Source organism: Vanessa tameamea, chromosome 6, assembly GCF_037043105.1.
Source record: "Vanessa tameamea isolate UH-Manoa-2023 chromosome 6, ilVanTame1 primary haplotype, whole genome shotgun sequence".
NCBI classification, from domain to species: domain Eukaryota; kingdom Metazoa; phylum Arthropoda; class Insecta; order Lepidoptera; family Nymphalidae; genus Vanessa; species Vanessa tameamea.
The window spans coordinates 1,539,935-1,561,534 of NC_087314.1; the positions used below are offsets into that span (position 1 = coordinate 1,539,935).

General features: G+C 38.5%; 2 protein-coding genes across 3 annotated transcripts in view; one reads left to right on the forward strand and one right to left on the reverse strand.

The window, feature by feature from the left end:
- Window positions 1-831: 831 nt before the first annotated feature.
- Window positions 832-7,604, forward strand: LOC113393481 (dipeptidyl peptidase 3). 2 transcript variants are annotated; one of them, XM_064215161.1, is made up of 14 exons: window positions 832-971; window positions 1,308-1,429; window positions 2,357-2,509; window positions 3,071-3,298; window positions 3,399-3,525; window positions 3,654-3,942; window positions 4,436-4,689; window positions 4,939-5,081; window positions 5,868-5,979; window positions 6,263-6,395; window positions 6,496-6,619; window positions 6,739-6,886; window positions 6,996-7,169; window positions 7,241-7,604. In XM_064215161.1, exons 2-14 carry the CDS (start codon window positions 1,310-1,312, stop codon window positions 7,393-7,395), a joined length of 2,160 nt encoding a protein of 719 aa, XP_064071231.1. In that variant the 5' UTR covers window positions 832-971; window positions 1,308-1,309; the 3' UTR covers window positions 7,396-7,604. The 2 variants fall into 2 exon arrangements, with proteins under 2 accessions (XP_064071231.1, XP_026486159.2); XM_026630374.2 differs by having other exon boundaries at window positions 855-1,178.
- Window positions 7,605-7,687: 83 nt separating this feature from the next.
- Nuak (Nuak family kinase) overlaps window positions 7,688-21,600 on the reverse strand; it is a 36,576-nt gene continuing 22,663 nt past the window's right edge. Inside the window, exons 9-28 of the mRNA XM_064215160.1 lie at window positions 21,161-21,408; window positions 20,988-21,078; window positions 20,797-20,887; window positions 20,302-20,514; window positions 18,819-18,933; window positions 18,413-18,502; window positions 18,191-18,303; window positions 18,035-18,120; window positions 17,864-17,964; window positions 17,556-17,703; window positions 17,265-17,441; window positions 17,008-17,196; window positions 16,863-16,922; window positions 16,467-16,578; window positions 16,100-16,197; window positions 14,693-14,719; window positions 14,522-14,563; window positions 14,320-14,399; window positions 9,249-12,663; window positions 7,688-8,811 (exon numbers count right to left, since the gene is read on the reverse strand). Coding sequence (XP_064071230.1) covers window positions 8,751-8,811; window positions 9,249-12,663; window positions 14,320-14,399; window positions 14,522-14,563; window positions 14,693-14,719; window positions 16,100-16,197; window positions 16,467-16,578; window positions 16,863-16,922; window positions 17,008-17,196; window positions 17,265-17,441; window positions 17,556-17,703; window positions 17,864-17,964; window positions 18,035-18,120; window positions 18,191-18,303; window positions 18,413-18,502; window positions 18,819-18,933; window positions 20,302-20,514; window positions 20,797-20,887; window positions 20,988-21,078; window positions 21,161-21,408 — 5,557 coding nt within the window. The 3' untranslated portion in view covers window positions 7,688-8,750. The remainder of the gene's footprint in view (window positions 8,812-9,248; window positions 12,664-14,319; window positions 14,400-14,521; window positions 14,564-14,692; window positions 14,720-16,099; window positions 16,198-16,466; window positions 16,579-16,862; window positions 16,923-17,007; window positions 17,197-17,264; window positions 17,442-17,555; window positions 17,704-17,863; window positions 17,965-18,034; window positions 18,121-18,190; window positions 18,304-18,412; window positions 18,503-18,818; window positions 18,934-20,301; window positions 20,515-20,796; window positions 20,888-20,987; window positions 21,079-21,160; window positions 21,409-21,600) is intronic.

Sequence of the window (21,600 nt, forward strand, 5' to 3'; positions counted from 1 at the left end):
TACTAATGTCAATTGTCACTTTACAGCTGTGTCATTTGACGGTCAACTGCATTCCATGATAAAAAGCCCTAAAGGCAATTTCACATTATGATATTTCTTAATACCGTAAAATCACTCCGGATCCGCATTCCACGATAAAAAGCCCTAAGAGAAGTTTTACATTTTTATAATATTGCTCAAAACTGTATAAACAAAGTGACTCTATTGGCATTCAAACTGTATATAAAAAGTATCGATAAAAAAAAAACCGTATCACTAATCCAAACTCAAGAAAGACTCTGGAGAACTCATTGATCCTACAGGATTGTGTCGTATTGCAAATTGAGGTTGGTTCTCTGAAATTCATTTTCATTAAATCTAATAAGGACTACCTATATCAGTTTATAAACATTCTTTATTCCAACTTGAATTAATACTACTATAATTTAAGTAATAAATAAATAATAAAAATAAAATCAGATCATGCATGATTACAATCACTATTTGCAAATCATGACTTTATTTACTTTTCGTGTTTTAATATGCAATGGACATCTGTCACAATTTAATTATATTAAATATATATAATTTTATAATAAATCATAAATATACCATTAATATCAAAGGATATCACTTGTCTAATTTTTCAAGGACTTTAAAATTTACAACTCAAAAAGAAATCGTTATAAAATATTCATCATAAGCTTGTTACCACGTCCATACTTAACTTTTCGAGTGTTTTGATGATGGAAGAACGAATATTCAAATAAATTACACAAAAAATTTATGGAATTCTTTCGTCAACATTTTTAATCGATAATATCTTGCCATAGACAATTCTTGGTAACAAATGTCAATACGACATCGAATGAAAGTGTCATTTGACGTGCTGTAGCTTTCTGAACCCTGCTTCCAATTGTCAATTTGTGGAACTTTACAAATTGAAATTAGTGAAGGGATTATTTTGTGTTTAAAGTAGATACAATATTTTAGTAAGTACGGCAATTTTAAATATTTGTAAGATATAATTACAGCTACGGTCAGGTACCTATTATTGTAATCAATGTTGCTTAACCTGACTATTAATCTGTCAAAAAGCCGGCTTATTAAATATGCTGATTCATTTATTAATAAATACAAAAAACTTTCAACGGGAGTCTCTAAATTTAACAGTGTCCAACCGGCAAAATCAATTAATGGTCAGTATCGTTACAGGTCCTTCTGATCATATAAAACATAATATAAAGTATCAAGATTTATTTTCTTACGTTACTGTGCTTTTAATATCAGGAATATTCACAATTTCCAATTAAATTGGGTTTTTTTAGCTATGGAAGACAAATCAATATATCTACTTCCCAATAATCAAAGATTTGTTGAACTAGATAGTTCGCAAGCATTTGAAAATTTGACCAATCAAGAAAAGCTCTATGCTCATTATTTAAGTAAGGTAAGTGAAATAGCTTTTTAAAGATTTTTTAACAATAAATTTAAATTAATTAATATTTTTATTTTTAGGAACAAACATAATTTTAGTAAAATTGTTAGTTAATAAAAAACATTGAACATATTATTTGTTTATGAGGTTCTTCTCAGGTTAAGATTGTTTACAATCAATAACATGGTTTTTAGGCATGTCAAAAACCAGGAGATTTTTCCATCATATTTTTCGAGTTCTTTTATTGTTTACAATATTCATTCCTTAATCAGAAAGAGTTGTATCATTGCCAAATATAGAAATAAAAAAAAAAGATTTACTGTAGAGTGTAGAACTCTTATACTTTTGCATTCAATTAGGCAATTCACAATAACACAATTATTATCATATAAATAAGTGTTCCTTTTTTATCTATTAGAACAATCATCACAAATTCTGTTTATATTAAAAAAAAATATATTTAAATAAATATAATTTAGCTGTTAATGGATTAATCTTTTACTTTACCAAGTTTAAAATCTTTATTAAATATTAGTTTTAAATTATTTTATTACTTTTAATTTTTAAAAGTTTCATATAATTGCTCTATAAAAATAATTTTCAATTGATCTTATTTGAATTAGGATTGAACTGAGAATTGTCAATTCTGGTTAATAATTTTTCCCAAAAAAACAAAGTGTTCTTAATGTCCCTGAAATATTTGTAAAATTGTTCTAAAAAACCTGGAATAGTCAGCAAAATTGTGACCCAGTAGTGCATAACAATCGTGAATAACAAAATGTAACCCTTTGGAATTAAATAAAGCCTTGGTATTTACAGTGTATCTCACTTACATTAATTATGAAGGAAATTAATTAGGAGGAATGATACAAGAATTTTGTGACTCACAATTTAGTAGTATATTATTAATATGAATATATTTTTATTTATTACTTTCAGGCTGCTTGGAATGGTGGACTTATTGTACTTTTGCAAACAAGTCCCGAGTCACCTAAAATTTTTTCATTGTTACATAGAATTTTTCTGGCTGAGCCTTTAGATGATTTGAAGAAATCTGCAATTGGTGCAGGAGTCGCAGAAGATGATTTTCAGGTATTTACATTTATTTAAACATCTTGTTATTTTTAATAAAATTACTCATTTCTAAATGTTGAGTACCCTATGTTAAATAAAAAAAAAGGTATAATGTATATTTGTTTATGCTTTAATGGTTCATTACCTTGCATAGTTTTACTATATTATAGTTTGAGGAAATAGTAGCCAAAAACTTATATGTTCAGTTCAGCTTATTAACATAAATTAAATTAAAACATTATTACAAAATAATATGCTATAAAATATTTGATAGCCTCATTAATAAAAAAGTTATTAATGACATGTTAACATATGATAACAATACCACTTCCATTTAGATACTGTTGTTATTGTGGTTGCTTGTGCTCAATTTATTTATTAGAAAGACCACAAAGTATTATAATTATAATATCTTTGACCAATATAATTTTTATAATAGAAAATATCATAAATTGATATACAACTATCTATGTATACAAAAATAGTAATCCATAGAAGTTTTTTTTTTTGTAATTCAATAGTGTAATGTATAGTGTATGATATAATTGTAATCTAAAAAAAATATTTTTTATTTTTTAGGCATTTCTAGTGTATGCTGGTGGCCTTTTTGCAAACAGTGGAAATTATAAAGGATTTGGTGATACTAAGTTCATTCCAAATCTATCAAAAGAGACATTTAAGTCAATAATAAAAGCATCAAAAGCATATGCAAATGATAACATACATATCACTAAATTATGGGAAAACACAAAAGATGCCATATTCAGCATCGCACCGAGATTAACAAGTCTCGGCTTGTCAGATAAAGTGAGTAAAAATGTTTAAGTATTACGAATATGTTGAAGAGGTAAATAAACTTTTACATGAAATGGAAATTTCAATAAGTTTTTATTTATTTATTATTTAGGGTGTAACTACATACTTTTCAAGTAATTGCACAGAAGAAGATTCTAATCTAGTTAATGATTGGATGAAGACAAAGCGCATCGAGGCATATATCTGTCGGACATTCAAAACTGTTGCTGATGATGGATGTGAGTAAAATTAATAATTTATTCATTACAATAAAAAAAATGATTAAGGTTATTATAATTACTAACATTATAAGAGTTAGTAAATGATTACATATTTCTATAGAATATATTTGTATGTCAATTTGCAGTACCAATATACACAATTCATTTGGCCAGTGTCGAGAAGAGTGCTAAACCTCCACTTACAATGGAAAAAGAAAAGTACAAAAATGCATACTTTCAAGTAACACGTGGTGACTATTCTCCCTTACTGAGTCTTGTAAACGAGAACTTGAAAAAGGCTATAGAATACGCGTCCAATGACAACGAAAGGAATATGTTGAAACATTATATTAATAGCTTCCAAGAGGGTGATCTGAATGAACATAAAGAAGGCAGCCGGTACTGGATTAAGGACAAGGGACCAATAATCGAAACGTAAGTGTGGAGTTCCACTCAATTGTTGTTTGAATGTTTATAAAAAAATACGAAACAAACTATTGTAGTACTGTCCGTCTATTAAGCCGGCGCCAGACATGTGCTCACGGAAGTGGTCACTTCTTTGAACATATGCTTACACATTTGGTCACATATTGGTGTACCTGCCAGATATGTGTCCAAAGATTTGATCACTCTTTTGAGTCCCATATGTCTGGCTGTCCTTGCATAAATTCTATAATCTCGAAAAAACTCTCGTTACTCCACGCCATCGTTACTTTGTTTAATAATTATATACAGGTTACAGGTAGGTTTGCGCACCGACGCCACCGAGCGCAAGTGTGGCAGGCACACAAACATTCGAACTTTGATCCCTTTGCTCGGCAATGCGCACTTGCGTGTTTAAACATGTGACAGTATTATCGAATGCCCGAACACTTATTTGATCACATGTCCGGCGCCGGGGTTATAATAACACTGTTGCAATTTTCAGGTATCAAGGCTTCATAGAGACATACCGCGACCCGAGCGGGCAGCGCGGCGAGTTCGAGGGCTTCGTGGCGATGGTCAACAAGGAGATGTCGCAGAAGTTCGGCCAGCTCGTGGAGGGTGCGGAGAACTTCATCAAGCTGCTGCCCTGGGGGCGTCAGCTCGAGAAGGACTCCTTCCTGCGCCCCGACTTCACTTCTCTCGACGTGCTCACCTTCTCCGGCAGCGGCATCCCGGCCGGCATCAACATTCCCAACTGTGACTACGCCTCCATGTTCCTTAGACTCGTTTAGACCTTACGGTCCTTCGTCTAGTTTATTAAATGATACATTCTGTTTGGTTATTATAACATGTATGCGGTGAGGGTTTACCCATACAAATCCGACCGAAATAATTATTAAATATCACAATATGATTCAAATAATATTCCTTATAAAATTCAAGAATTGGTTCATTTCACATAGGAATGTGTTATAATATAAAATAATTGGATATTTTGTTTTGAAGATGATGAAATTCGCCAAAACGAAGGATTCAAGAATGTGTCACTCGGCAACGTGATCCCGGCCGCGTACAAGGAGTCCGTCATTCCCTTCCTCTCGGACGATGATAAGAAACTGCTCGAGAAGTACCGAGTGGCAGCTTTTGAGGTATTACCTATGTACAGTGATTTATTTTCCCTTCAAAGGTTATGTCAATTCAAGGTCAAAGTTGTTTATTCAATCGGGTACATGTTCATATCTCATTATTTCGAATGTATCAGGGTTAATTATTATTTTTCAATGCCGGAACGGATAGCGAATAGTATAAATCATGTCAATATAATATGTTTCATACAAAGTCGAATAAGGTACTCTTTGTGGCTTATCTTTAATCATCTAAAATGTTAATAGCGGACCAAATCGATTGTTTGCAACCGTTCAATTACTGACATTTGATTAAATCATCTTAAAATGAAATAAATAATGTTTTAACAATGTTGCATGAACGAAAAATTGTATAGAAATATTACGATAAATTGGCAATATTGAAAATTTGATTGAATTTTTTTAACTGTTATTTAAAAGTATTAATTGAAAAAATTCAAAATTATAAAACGCTATTGATATTTGTACAGAGTTTGAAAATTACGGAGTTAAAGATTTGCAGAGTTTTTAGAATTTTACTAATTGATGTGTAAGTTCTGGTGTATATAATAAGAGGTATCTCCACGATCCACGAGTGTGGGTGTTTACGTCAAAGCCAATAATTTAGTCTTTGTGGACCCAACATTTTAAAAAAAGAATTTATACATATTTCTTGGTACATAGTTTATAGATTATCTGAATACTGTTTAAAATGGTATCAAAAAAATACAGTAATACTTTTAGTCATTTATTAGGACAAAAATGACATACATATTTCAAAGTAATTATTAATTTATATTTTCATCTCAGGTACAAGTCGGTCTCCATGAACTTCTTGGACACGGCAGTGGGAAGCTGTTACGACAGAACGCCGATGGAACATTCAATTTTGACAAGGAGAAAGTTAAGAACCCGCTCACGGGTCAGTTTTCCATTTGAGCAAAGCTCGAATTACAATGTATAGTCTGGAGATTTTTTGATAAATTTAATTTTTCAGTCATCAATAGATATATGTGCGTAAAATAGCTTAATTTGAGTTACATTGATTTATATAGTATAGTTAATAAGCTAAATATCTTCTGATTTTTTATTATTACTACAAGTTTTTATACTTACATCAAAATGTTTTATAACACAACACTAAAGTTACCTTCCGGTTATTTCTGCAGAATATATTTATGTATGAAATCCATATTGTACTACAGGAAAGGAAATAGAATCGTGGTACACCGACGGGGAGACTTACGACAGCAAGTTCACGACGCTGGGTTCCGCCTTCGAGGAGTGCCGCGCGGAGGCCGTCGGCCTCTACCTCTCGCTCGAGCCGCAGATACTCAAGTAACGCTTACACATGACACACTCTAAACGATCTTATTTCTGGGAATACCTAATCTTTTTATTTATATTATAAAAGTCTATAATAGAATTTTACTGACAGAATCTTCGGTTACGAGGGTGAGGAGGCACAAAACGTCATGTACGTGAACTGGCTCAGTCTACTCTGGAACGGCGCTGCAAAGGCGACGGAGATGTACCAACCCGCTAACAAAATCTGGTTACAGGTAAATTATATATCTGTATATATTTTATAACGTCCGTTAAAAAATAGTAAACAGTGAATCTGAATACACATTTTCTCGTACATTTTTTTATAAAACATTTAACGATTTCTGTTTTATAGGCTCATGCAAGAGCGCGGTTCGTTTTGATGCGGTTGTTGGAGTTAGAAGGCAATGGACTGCTTACCGTCACCGAGGTAGAACCTGGAAAGAATTTGCTTCTCACATTGGACAAAAGTCGCCTGGCCACAGACGGGAAAAGAATTATTGGTAAGCAGTAAATTTCCTAATTAACAATGTAATAATTTACTTTCTTATTATTATAAATTATATAGACAATAATTATATTAGTAATTGATTATAATTTATGCGGTACCAGGCGAATTTCTCGTTAAACTGCAAACCATCAAGGCGACGGGCGACGTGGCTGCGGGCGAAAAATTATTCGATACCTACAGCCGCCTCGAGCAGCCCTGGAACAGCTGGAGGAACATCGTCATGATGCACAAACAGCCCAGGAATATATTCGTCCAGCCGAACACTGTGCACGAAGGTATCGATCACTCCACAATACTCGAATTTTGCGTAGTAGAATGCCATGAAGGAACGTAACGGATTTCGCAGGAGACAGCGTGCAGCTGAAGCGCTACCCGGCCAGCGCGGAGGGCATGGTGGCGTCGTGGGTGGAGCGCTTCCCCGCCGCCGCCGCGCACGACGAGCTGGAGCGCCTCGCCGACCGCGAGCGCGCGCATTTCGCCGACCTGCAGCGGCTGCTCTGAGCACCCGGACTTCTGCAGCGTCTGCTCTGAGCACCCGGACTTCTGCAGCGTCTGCTCTGAGCACCCCGACCTCTGCAGCGTCTGCTCTGAGCACCCCGACCTCTGCAGCGTCTGCTCTGAGCACACATCGAGCTGGAGCGTCCGCTCTGAGCACACACCGGCACTTGTGAAATTACTACTATCTTTGCAAATATATTTTATACGAAGCACTATTTAGTTTTAACTTTAACTTCCCATACGTTTCTGCAAAAATATATGTAGTTTACCGAGGGTTGCGTAAATGAAAGGCCAATTTTTCAACTATATAATTTATTCACATTCAATACAAAACGTGTGTGATAGCAATTATAATATTCGAAAGAGTCCGTATTGCCTATTAATAAAATATTAATAATCACCACACACTAATAAATAATCATTAAAATTCTAATGAAATGATATAATAAATAAATAATGACAAATAGTAATAAATTGAGTCACATCAAAATGTCGCTTTACAAACAGCGCAAACGCCTTACAGAGACTAGTTTTTCACTGACATATAAATGTGAAAATGGCAACAAATGAAAAACAGTAACTATTTCTTTTTAAATATTTCCGTTTGATTTAACAAAATAGATTCTTTATATTCGAAAACATTATATGTATATACCTACACAATGTAAGTGGTTGTAACTTTTACTATAAATACTAATTACTCCTAAGAAAACCTTCAACTAAGCACCATTCTATTCGATTACTGTTGCGACGTGTCTAAGCAGTCAATACTATTCGGTTATTTTAAACATTTAAACTTATGAGCTGACTTACGTTATCAACAATCAATAATATCTAAAATAATTAAAATTAAACATACTGAGTAAAACATTTGTGCAAAAACACTAAAACTTGTGTCATTTTTCACCAAACTTTACTATCAAATCCAGTTGCTTATGTTATAAAGGCACATAAGATCAATTCACAATAAAGTTTCTAAAAAATTAATATTCGCAAAATATCGTTAAAATTGTATATTCTTATGAAAGATCTTATCGAAGAAATCTTGTCGAAGAAATATTGAACTAAATATATTAGTTGTAGAAATGATGTAGAATCCATTTTCGATAACTTTTCACGAGACTTTCGAGATTCTGTCGTACTTAACGACATAAAATTTGGATATGCTATGATATTGGCAAGAAAAGTATGCAGTCAATATTATGTAGTTACAGATAAACCGAAATATTTTAGTCGTAATCAGTTTAGTATTTGGAAAACGTTCGTTTTCACGTCTGTTATCTGTAAATAAATATGCTATTGTCAGAAATGCGTTACAAATAAAATTTCGTAGTGGATATTTTCATCAATAGCGCCTCTCAGTCAATTTTCGCAGCGCGTTCTGAACTGTCGCCTTCGCTTTTAGATGTGACATTGGATCTGGAATTTAAATTCGACCTTATTTTTATACACATAATGAATATAATACTGTCGGTTCACCGTAACGTTGTTCAATTTCGTTGATGCTTGGTGATGATAATAACGTGCCATGAACGGTAGTATAATCAACGGTATTATTTCTACTGAATGAAACTGTTTCGTTAATCGAGAGCACTTCTTCCTTCAATTCTATGTTTTATTTATACAAATAATTGTGTTTATTAGGGTGAAAGATTAAACGAATGTTCATATTTATTACATTGTAAATGAAAAGTTTAATACAAATATTTATAAACCTATTGTATTAAAAACTTAAGCATTAGTTCCGTAAATTTAATTCAAAAGCGTGAAGCGTGCACAGAGAAAAATATTATACTCGGGAAAGTTATTTATAAAATTATTTACGTTACATGAAATTATCGTGGAAATATACACACCTCGGTACTGATTCCTTTTCAGGGTCAGGCTTTCTTGTAACACTGATCGAAATCTTTTTTTGTCTTATTTTATCGAGTATGTTTTCAGGACTAGGTTCTTTTTCGCTTTCTTTTAGTATTATGGCAGAGTTTCTCGTTCGTTTAGGTCTATATGTGGCATAACTACCGGGTGAAAATAATGAATTAGTTCGGCTGTACTTAAGGGAATCTCTAGGAAGACCGTAAGTTTGATCTTCTGTTGGATCAGTGCTTTCGAATAATGATTTCGTTCTCGAATATCTATGAGAATTGTACGATGACGGTTGATCATAATCCAGATAAGATCTAGCCCCCGAATATTTTCTGTCAAGTGATCTATACAAATCAACTTTGTCATTAATTCCATCGTACCTGTAGCTACTTCTTGTATTGATAGGCAAATCGCTTAGTAAAGATCGGTAGCGTTCTGTTGACGGTGATATATCTGAACCGACCGATAAGCCTGGTGAGAGGTCATAATTTCCTGGAGAAGTCGGTGACGCGTCATACTTTGAGTCTGTTGCATGAGAATGTATTCTCGCCAGTGGGTCGTATTCCGTAGCTCCGGGACCAACTAAACTACTCTTCCTTCTTTGTTTCTTTTCGTTAAATCTCGAGTAAAAACTTTTTCTTCTTATTCTATCAACTATATCCTCCTTCTCTGGACTTATCGATTCATGATTTCGAATGCATATGTGATGGGTGCTGTCATTTACATGATGTTTATTTTTGACATCTATACTCGTTTCAGACTTAATATCGGAATTCGAATATGTTGATCTACTTCGAGATCGACTTCGCTTCAAAGTATCGCAATAATCTTTGAGGTCACTATCTAAAAGTGCTTTATTTTTGTCTAAGACGTCATTTTTGTCCACGTGTTTTTCAACATCAGAATAATTTATAACTTGTGGTTCTATCACAGCATTTGTAGGAACTATTTTTTTTACTCTTGGCAACCTAGAGAAATCTAATTTTAAAGTATTTTTGGAATCATTTTCTTTTTTAAGTACTTGGCGTTCATTATTTTCTACTTTTGTTATATTATCATCTTCACTCGATGACCTGTTAAATCTACTTTTACGTCCTAAACCGTTTAATAATAATGAATTTGGCCGTTTGGGTTTTTCTTCTGGATCAATGGAATTCGCTACATTATCATTTTTAGCTATACACTCATTGTTTACGTTTATATTTTCTTTGCTATTTTTTTCTATGACCGATTTAGAGTTCTTGTCTTTTGGTTCAAATTTCCTGAATAAACCTAATACTTTGGATACAGTTGTTTTATTTTGATTGCTATTTTCTAGAGCAGCAACATCAGTTATCGTTACAGCCCTTTTAATTAAATTAGATTCTGAAATCGATTCGATATTTGCTGGTACCGAGTGTTCTCGTTGATTTCGATTTTGTTTAGAAGAATCGTTATTTTTGTCGTTTATTGGAATACTATTGTAAGAAACTTTTTCTGGTGAGTTTGATTTGGATGATGTAAATTTTTCCAACTTATGTCCTATCGATTGCAATACTGATTTCTTTTTGGGAACAGTCGTTGTTTTAGTAGTATCATCTGCACTTTTATCTTTTTCCTTAACTTTTTTAATGACTTTCTTTTTATCTCCAGAATTTTTTGTTTCGTTGGCGTCTGAAATGCTCAAATCAGTCTTTGATTTTGATGAAACTTTTTTAATAATTTTCTTCTTAATCACTCCTTTTTTCTCATTCACTTGATTTTCTGGCGATGCTGACTTTACATCTTCTTTCACAGTACCATTTTTGACCTTTTTTAGCTCATCAATGTTATCGATCTTGACTTCAGAAATCTCCGCCTTTTCATTTTTGTCTTTTAAATTTGTAACCTTATATTTCTTTAATGTTAAAGAATCGTTTACTATTTTATTTTCTGATTTTGAATCCATTGATTCCAATTTCGTCTGTGAGTCTGATTTCGATACTAATGATTTTGGTTTTTTTGGTAAAGTTATGCTAAAGCTTACTTCTACGTCGGTTTTTTCATCTGAAACATTTGTCACTTCTTTGGAAGTTTTTATATCCTCTTTTTTATTGTTACGGTTCAAATAAACTTTTTCTGGAGAAGGACTACTTGTAGGATAGCTCTTTGGTCGCATTAGTTTCGATTCCCTGCTAATTTTTCTATCTTCTATTTCATTATCGTCACTTCTACAACTATCTGTTACTAAGTTCTTATTCGTATCGTCATATTTTTCGATATTTTTTATTGGATAACTTTTAGGCCTGCTTAATTTTGAATCTAAGTTAGGTACCTTATTTTTCGTGTCATTGCATTCTTTAAGATCCTTAGTTTGTTGCATCAAAACTGAAGAGTCTAAATTAGTTTCCTTTATATTATCTAGAATAGGGAAAAATGGCGTATTAGATCTACTGCGGTCTTTTAATATTAAATTAGTCATTGGAGATAGACATTTTTTCGTAGAACATTCATCTTTTGAAGCAGGCTGAGAATCATTCATTTCAATAGGGTTTTTAGTGACAATTTCTAACGATTTATTTTTCTTATCTCTTATTTCTTTTAATATTTTTTGAGTTTCTAATTCCTTTTCTTTCTTGTGCTTAGCATATGAACTCTCGTCAGATGGTGTATCGAAGAAATCTGAACGAAGGAATCTAGAAATCCGTTTTTTCGACGCGTCTCCACTCAACCTTAAAGAATGACGTCTGAAATTCGATCCCGGAGTATTAATCATGGCGGGCGATCCATAAGCTGCAATATAGCTAGGTTCCGACAATATACTACCACCGTCCGATGAGTACGTCGTCTCGTCCAAAGATAAATGTTTCTCAGGCGCCAAATATTTACTCAGCAAAGGCCGCTCCTGAGTATACCGTGCGCTCTCGCCCTTAGAGCTATCGGAATCTCTAGTCGACGAGTCCACTCTCGACGGACTCTCCTGTCCGAACTCCGAAACGGGGGGCGGCGACTCGGGTTCCCTCGACGGGGCCTCACGCCGGCGGACTCGAGGCAGGGTACAGAATTGCGACGCGGACGAGGCGGCGGGCTCATCGGCGGGCTCCTCGGCGGGCTCCTCGGCGGCGGGGCCCGGGCGCGGGTCGCCGCCGGCCGACAGCGAGCGGTCGCAGCGCGCGCGCGCGGGCGGCGCGGGCGCGGGCGCGGGCGCGGCGTGCAGCGACAGCGTGCGGCGCAGGCGCGCGGCGGCGCGCGGCGGCAGGTGCGCCAGCAGGTGGCGCTGCAGGCGCCGCGACAGCGCCGGCGTGAGGCCCGACAGCGCCTGCATCTCCCGCTCCGAGAACTCTATCGCGCTCAAGTCCAGGTCCGACAGATCCAGTGCGTCGGGGGCGTCCGTCTCCGAGTTTGGCGAGGCTCTCGTTTGGTGCTTGCCGGTTTTCTTACTACTACCTGCAATTCAATCGAAAACACACGATTTCCATCATGCATGACGTTCGCTAGGATGGTATATTTACAGTGTCGTTATACGGATGGTGGGTCGACTGGGTACGGTATACACCTCCGGTAGCGATCCGGTCTCTTTCGCGGCGACGGCTCGGAGGGAGCCTCGCGAGCCGTGGAGTTATTTTTGTCGTGATTAGAAATGCAAACATAGATGCGACTAGTTAATAGTTATAGGTTTTAGTTTAAGTAAAAATTAACAATTAATGTCATACGAAAAGCGAAAATGCAAACCAAAACACACAATAAATTTATGCATTAAAATGTTGCTTTCGAAATCAAAAGTGATTTACCAGAATGCTTTCTAAATAATTATTGCATTAGCGATTCCACATAACGGAGGCGTCCTTACTCTGAGATCAGCCGCAACGCGCGATGCGCAACACAAAAACACAAATGAAGAAATAAAGATAGTTTAGTACCTATTCTTGCGTGGCGTTTGTGGTGGGTTTGTGGTCGGCGCCGGAGCCGCTGTGAAGTGAAGATTTGGTCGGAGCATGCAGTGTAACGCGCAACCCAACTGCAACCACACCAACACAACCTCACTACTGCGTGTCCGCTCGCCCTCTCGCCCCGCTCCAGCCCTAGCGTGGTGGCTCTACGTACCCGACTCGTGTGGCGGATACTCGACTACCGTCTACCACATCGACTAACTACGATAAGGCTGTGACTCTTTCCAAACAAATTAATTAACTGTAGGATTTGTTTGAGATTGTGATGTGTCTTTCGAGAAATTTAAAATAAAAGAAATGCTCTACGTCATTCGAACTGTGTTCCTTAGCCTCGATATTTACTATGCGACGTGAATAATGCCTTTCCTGAACACTTCATGCAATACATAACTACATCGATGAATTTATGAATATATAGAGCAAGGCAACATTTTCCTGCTAATGTTAGGGGGTAGAAAAATTCCACACCTGCACAAGGAATGCTTTATAAAACAATGTAAACACTACGATGCAAAAAAAGTTAAATTTAGTAAAAGTGTTAATAAAAATCTAAAAACACACTGAAACATAAAACAGACTATTTTGAACATATCCCATATTCACAATAGTCTGTTAAACGTGGCTGTTATATAAAAAAATGCCGACCGAAAACGTTACTAATACCCGACGTGACACTGACTCGAAAACGGCGTTTTGGAATAATTCATAGATGGTTCATAGTTAACCGATTTGTTTAGTGAAGCTGGCAGTACTGTGAGTGGGGGCCGTGCGGAGCTTAGCTACTGGCTGTGCCGTGAATGAATGACGTCTACACACCTGTTGTCCTCGAAGAGTTTACGATCAGTTTCAGATTTACGATTCAGTTTTCACTTTAGATAAATTAAATAAGAATATAATGTTTAAGGTAAACATTTTTCTAAATTTTTTTTTATATTTTCAAAGGTAGTGTAAAAATGTCATATTAATCTCGTAAACATTTGCAAAAATGTCGGTAATGTAATGTGAGCGAGTCCCGGCGGTGCGGTGTGTAGCGGTGTGTAGCGGTGTGTAGCGGCGTGTAGCGGCGTGTAGCGGCGTGTAGCGGTGCCTAGCGGTGTCGCAGCGGTATCGGCAACGTTTCCGGCGTGCGCAAGCGGTGCGAAGCGTCACTCACCTCTGGGCGTGGCGGGCCGCGCCTTGCCGAACATGGAGTCGAAGGGCGCGTGCAGCTCGCGCGAGCCCCAGCCCTCGCGCCTGCGCACACAACACTCCGTTAGCGACCTGCGTCCCAGGGCAGCACGGCATAGAGCGACGAGGAACATTCCTCTCTATGCTCTTAATACTCTAGACGCATTACTTATATTACTGAGACTCACGTTTCTGAAACGCTTCTTTTATTTTCCGTATATCTATGGGTGCTGCGTGTAAAGTACGAAAGCTATTAATAAAACATTTGATAATAGTGGTATGGACATATTGCCTCTTTATTATTGTTATTTATTTGGCGTCCTATGATAACATGTTTAGATGAAAATGTTGATACTCACAAGAGGTTTCTCCGCGGTAAGTGGGGGCTGCATGCGGTAAAAACGTCATTATTTATTAGTCTGTACACAGAAAAGCATGCGCGATTAATTAATTACCTGAAAATAACCTGAATGAAACGAATCATATGTATTATCGTGGATGTAATATTAACACATTTATCACCGTTTTATTGCGTTAAAATTTAAATGTGCATTATGGCATATAGTTATGAAATAGTGCATTCATATTCAAAGTCAAATTTAAAATCTTTATTCTATATAGAAGCGTGAAACTTGCTTATTTTTTGTCAAAAATCTACCATCGGTTTGGTCTGAATAAATACCTCGCACCTGAGTAGAACCGGCGAAAGAAACTCAGCGGGATTATTTATCATCTCATATTTACTTATTATGGGATTAATTACAATAACAATATTTTTTTTTCTTAAATAACCCGAGGTGATCGTTCAATTCCCAAGGTGCCCAATCCTCTAAAATCGTCAAATAATCATTATAAATACATGTCAAGGAGATAATTTTATTATACTTAAAACTCTTTTATGACTCATATAAATACACTCAAATGAATATCACTCAACTGTTTCTTACAGTTTTATCATGAATTAAGTTCCGTATGTTCACCATGATGATATATTAATACATTTAGAAAAACAAATCGAATTACTGTTAATGAGATGAGAAGGTCAATGGGACTTTAATATTAAGAAACAGCCTATGTGTACCAACAATGGACAAATCCAAAAAAATAATAAATAATACGAGTATAGAATATAACTTTCTTCATGAATGCCCAAAGCGACGCGTTAAATAAAATTGACACAAAAGAACGCCGACCGCCCCCCCCCCCAGTCGCCTCTCGCTCTAGGTTGTATAATATTTAAGGATTGGATTCACCAACACTCTTCAAAAGTACTAATTAAAACAAATGTCACAAAAAAAACTAAATCGGCGTTAATAAGTATGAGACACCTTTTTGTTTACAATATACTCTCAATGTACTCTTAGTGTGCGTGAAACGATTAACACGAGAGTAAAACCAACAATAAAATAATAATATTATAATTCTGATAATTAAACAATAGAATTTGGAGGAGTGCGCGTCTACGAGCGAAGAGATCTATTCGTCGAGTACGCAATAACCGTTGGTTTTTTTTTTTATCAAACAAGCGCGAGTGACGTGCACGCGTCCGGCGCGAGAGTTGCAATTCTACTCGTATTGTTTATTATGTTAATAGCAAAAGCCTCATCACACTTTAAGAAGATGGGCTTGTTGCTGGAGATGTATGATTCAATAGGAAATAAATCTAACAAACGTAAACAAAAATAAAGTATGACAAATTATTTTATGTGTTTAATGAGTATTAAGGCATAAGTGGGAGGTGGTCCGTCACCCGCGACGCGACTCACCTGTTGAAGAAGGGCGACTGCAGGTTGTAGAAGAGCGAGTGCGGGTGCTGGAAGCCGGGGCCCTCCTCGCCGTTGAGTCGCTGAGTTAGCGCTCGCACCTGTACACACGCACATACATACGTTTATATGTTATAATAATAAATATTTTTTAATATCGATTTTATTTATTTCGAATATAAATTATTAATCTTACATATTAATATGCTTTAATGAGTAATTGTCAAGTTTAGATTAGTACATATTTAAATCGGTGATAATGCAATACAGCTTTTTATATGGAGTTAACTTGACAGGAACGACGGGACACTTAGAAGTTACAACTTATTTAAATTGACTGTTTAAATAATAACCAAGAATATAAACATACTCTGTGTAATAGAGTGGAGAAAAGATTCTCTGCGGTGAGAAGGTGGAAGCCCTCGTCCTCCTCGTCTTCTTCTCCGGAACTCACAGACTCCGCACGAGCAGCTCGAGTAGATCTAAATAATAACATTCACATTATAGGCAGATAATCCCAAAGTGTTCCGGTCCCAATTTAGAAACATTTATAAAAAAGTATGTGTTTGTCTCTTGACCGATATCACGAAGAGTTAGCTCTCCAGTATCTAATCTCAATCATTAAAATTCATCTTTATAAACGAATATTTGATATCAAAACGGATTAATAATTAAATTAGCGAATGTTAGACCTTAAGTTTTAATTCAAGTAAAATATCTTTACATTTATAAAGGGCATTATCACTTAATTAAAATGTTTACACACCTCAATCGGTGCATATGTGTATCATCTTCCTCTTCCGATTCCCCACCGCTGACCAGACTGCTGTAAATATATAACATCATTCGTATCGATTTGACGGCTAAAGAGTAATTGTATTGGTTCGGACACGTGACGTGCGGGCGCGCACCTGATGCGGCGCGGGCGCGCGACGGCGGGGCGCGCGAGGCGCTCGGGCTCCAGGCTGCGCTGGCGCGGCGTGACGTAGCCCTTGCCCTCCACCGCGATGGGGATGATGAACTCGCGCGCCGACTTCTTGATGGGCTCGCCCGACGACGGCGACGCCGCCTCGCCCGCCGACTCCACCGACGCCAGCCGCCTGGAACGGGGGCGGACTGTAGGTCGGCCACGGGCGGTCGCGCACCGGTGCGACGGCCCGATGGATACCTTAGCGGCGTCTGGGTGACGCGCGGGCCCGCGGGCGACACGGGAGACGGCAGCGAGGCGGGCGGCGACGCGACGGGCGTGGCGGGCGACGTGGGCGTGCCGGTGGACGTCGGCGTGGCCGGCGACGGCTCCTCGCCCGACATTGTGATTGGGATGATGCGCTCCACCGATACACCTCTGTAATATTTTTACTTTCAATGAGACGCGGGAGGAAGCGCAATCGTATAGTGGACTAATAAAGGAGAAGATCATTCAGAAGGACCGCGAATGGCCGTCGGGGAGGGTGCGTACCTGTTGCGATGGTCCTCGACGCGGTGCAGCGCCTCGGTGCGGAACACGCGAGGCGCGGGTGGAGGCGCGGCGGGAGGGGGCCCGGCGGGGGCCAGAAGGCCCGCAACCCCCGCCGACGACGAGCGCCCGTAGGGCACCGGTGGCTTGCCTGCGACCGTTCCATAACCGACCATTATCATTTCACATTAAACATAGTAAAATGGTCGAAATATTCTTGATGTGAGCACATACTTCATGTCAATCTTTACTAAGCTTTTAATTTGAGTACAATCGTTTAACATTCGTCAATCGAAAAAATAACAAGGTACCCGTGCGAATGGCAGAGGAGATGATGTCCCGGGCGGCGCGACGGCGACTGTCCTCCCCGGCGCGCTCCTCCGCCAGCTTGGCCATCGAATTCTGCAAGCTCCTGGAGGCGACGGACGAACAAATCACATGAGTGTCCCACGACCGTTACAGTATTGAGGGCGAGTGCGTACCGGCGCGCGTCGTGCAGCAGCGCGGCGGGGTCGGGCGCGGCGCCGGGCGCGGGCTCGCTGTCGGCCTTCTGCACGCCGCGCGGCGCCTGCGGGCACGGCTCGCGTGAGTGCGCGGGGAATGCGGGGGGGTGCGGGGGGGGAAGCGGGCGTACGTACCGGCGACGGCTGGATGCCGATCTGCTGCAGCCTCACGGTGCCGTTGTCGGCCGCCTTGCTCGACAGTTCGCGGTCCTCGCTTTGAGCCTTCGGCTTCGCGATCTTCGACACGACTGTTCGGAAATACGTTTGAGTTACGTTCCGTGTGAGGTTCGAGAACGAATTATCTTCTGGAGAGAATGAAAATGAGAATCGACTCGACTCTTAAAGAAAAAATCTAACCCGGTTTGGTGATATTTCGCTTCACTTCCGGAGCGGCGGTGAGGGATGCGCGTCTCTCGAATTGCTCCTTGAAGCTTCCGACGTGACCGCCTATAAAAAAAAATTGCTTCATTAGTTAAAATTAAATAATTTCCACGTTATGTTATCGTTGCATTGCGAGAGTAATGTTTTCAAACTGTTAAAAGTCTGGGCAAGCGGAGGGGCTTGGCCTGCTCCTGTTGCGGAGAAAGAGTTGAATCCTATATACATATGAGTACTTTCTTCGCGGTGTTTCGTTCCACTTTCGACCACAAATTGAATTATTCCGTTGTGCGTTATGAGCCGGTTTCGGTTAAAACCCAGTATACCAACGTTTTTTTAAACAAGTTGACAGTTTATGAAGACACATACAAATATAATATGTTACCTGGTATGGACAGCTTCTTAGGTTTAGCGGGCGCAGACGCCGGCGCCGGCTGAGCGAGCGACGGAGACGGCAGTTTGTCCGTCGGCAACGACACACTACTTGTTTTGATTTCGTCCTTAATCAAATAGTTTTAATAAATAAATAAAATTGGAAACATTACAAAAAACCACTACTAGTAAGGTTCTTGCTTAATCTTCTCATTTCCAGCCCACTTTTTCATATCTTTTTTTATTGTTGTAAATGATTTATGCTTTAACATAAAATCAAATTTTAAATTTTTTGCCGATGACTTAAAATTTTATCGTTTAATAAAAAGTGATTTAGATAAGCTAATATTGCAAGCGGATATAAACTCTATTTGTGATTGGTGCCACATAAATCAAATGTACATCAACCCTACAAAATGTTTTTACATAAAATTTTCTCGCAAGATTATTTCCGAGTCGGTGCCATACTATATTAATGGCAGGTCAACCATACAAGTAAAGAGCACACGTGATCTTGGCGTTATACTTGATAGTTCATTAGGTTATATGCTACATGTTGATCATATAATAAAAAAAGCATCTAAACTATTTGGATTTATTACTAGACAGTTAAAAATATTTAAGCAGCCGAGTGTTGCTATTCTTTTATTCAATACCTTAGTTCGAAATATCCTGGAATATTGTAGTGTAGTATGGAGCCCTCGCTATCAGGTTCGCATTAATAGACTTGAACGTGTTCAAAAGAGATTTTTGTATCACCTCACTTACACTGATAATAAATGTCACGAACTTAAATCGTACATACAGAGGCCCAATTTTTACAGAGCAAGCTCACTTCATAGTAGCAGAAAAATGAACGATTTTATCTTTCTTTACAAGCTGATTCATGGGCTTACTGACTCGTCCGATATCCTGCAATGTATAAAATTTTCCATCCCTCGTTCAAACAGTCGCCTGCCCAACTCTAGGACCTTTTGTCTTCCTACCTCTCGAACAAATGTTCTTAGCCACTCGCCTTTATACCGCATGTGTTCCTCTTACAATAGTATTAGTTATTGTTACGATATATTTGCCGACCGTTCTATAGCCTCATTAAAAATTGTTTTAATAAAAATATTTCAATAGATTAAATAACTCAAATTAAACAAAAAAAAAATGTATGCTTGGTATCCGCTGCTCTCATGGACTAGACGCTAATTGGTACTTAATGTTAAACGCATGCCGTATCTACATCATGAAAAATGTAATCTTGTGTATTTTTGTGATTGTCATTTTGTTTTGTAGACCTTTAAACATAAAAATAAAAAAAATAAAAAAATTGTTAATATAATAGAGCACTTAATTCCGAGATCACAGCAAGAATAGTCGGAGGAGCTACGACTAAACATACCTTTTAATTATAATTACGAGATTCATTCATTTTATTATAATACTTATCGAGTTACTATTTAAAATCATTGATATTTGTTTGTTTTAACATAAATATGGCTCCTTACCTGAGGCTCCTCCAATTTATCCGCGTTTTCGTCGGCCTTTGGCGGCGACACGTTCTTCTTGATTACGACTTTAGTTTTAGCTTTGGGCTCTTCCTCTTTCATAGTGTTCTCTACGACTTCGTTCTGTTCCACTCTGGGCGCGGGTGACGGCGTCGGCGCCGGGGATATCGTCATGGTGGCGGACGATTTCAACGAAGGCTGAGTGAACTGGATCTGAAACATCAAGTTTACAATTATATTATTGGCCTGTGCAAGGTGACTGGAAAACTATTTTATTAATTCATATTTATTATTAGTTCAAAGTGTGAGGTGCCTTCTGTATTTTTAAAAAAAAAAAAATATTTAGGATGGAGTGTTAGTTAGCAGTTTGTTGAAATATAATGTTTGTATGGTTTTTACTAAAGCGTGCAACGTTAATCTGTAGGTCGTATAACTTTAAAATCAAACGCATAATTTTTGAGATGATATTTACAAAGTAAGTAAAGTTAATCTCACCGAATCCTCGGACATTCGTTCCGGCGGCGGAGAATCGAACTTAGCCTCCTCCTCGGGCAGCGCGGGAGACAGGGGAGCCATACTCGCACAGCTGTACGAGACAATGTTTAAAGTGTGAAATGTGCAGCGGCCGCCGGTGGAGCATGTTCGCTTGTTAAATATGATATAAAAATAAAAAAACGGGCGCGTACCTGGCGCGCGGCGCGTCGAGGCGGCGCTTGCCGTCGGCCGCCGCCACCAGCGTGCGCGTGGGCGACGGCTTGATGGCGTCCTCGCCGCCCTCTGCGGAGCGGAGACATGGCACGGGAGTTAGTGCGGAACCGCGGACTGGGGTTCGTATCGGGGGACGTGGAACGGGCGTTACCGGCTACGAGCTCCAGGATCCTCTTCTCGGCGGAGTTGCTCGGCTCGACGGCCATCGAGGTGGAGCTCGTGAGATCCGTGCGGCTCTCCTGGGGGCCGAGGTCGGTGGCCTCGGACGGCACGACGACGCTGGAGCTGGAGGGCGCGTTGGGCGCCAGCGACAGCAGCAGGTCGAGGCGCACGGGGGTCTCGGCCGCCAGCGCCTCCGACATCTCCAGGCACGACGTCTCGCAGCCCGTGTTCACCCAGCTGGGTGGGCGATATTGTTCATTAGTATTACTGTATTCGTCTGATTTATTGCATATTGTAACATAACACTATTGATAGCCAACGTAAACCACCGGTGGTTCGGCGAAGGAGACATACAAACATTTTCTGGGATTATGTTATAAAATAGTTTACAAACACCTAACAATTAAATGGAACTATTGTCGATTTCAT

Bases quoted from the DNA above. Each gene is read 5' to 3' on its own strand.
- LOC113393481 (XM_026630374.2), top strand. From the start codon at position 1,043: ATGTTGCTTAACCTGACTATTAATCTGTCAAAAAGCCGGCTTATTAAA. The intron at 3,943-4,435 runs GTAAGTGTGGAG...TGCAATTTTCAG, and splicing joins AAGGGACCAATAATCGAAAC to GTATCAAGGCTTCATAGAGA. The intron at 5,082-5,867 runs GTATTACCTATG...TTTTCATCTCAG, and splicing joins ACCGAGTGGCAGCTTTTGAG to GTACAAGTCGGTCTCCATGA.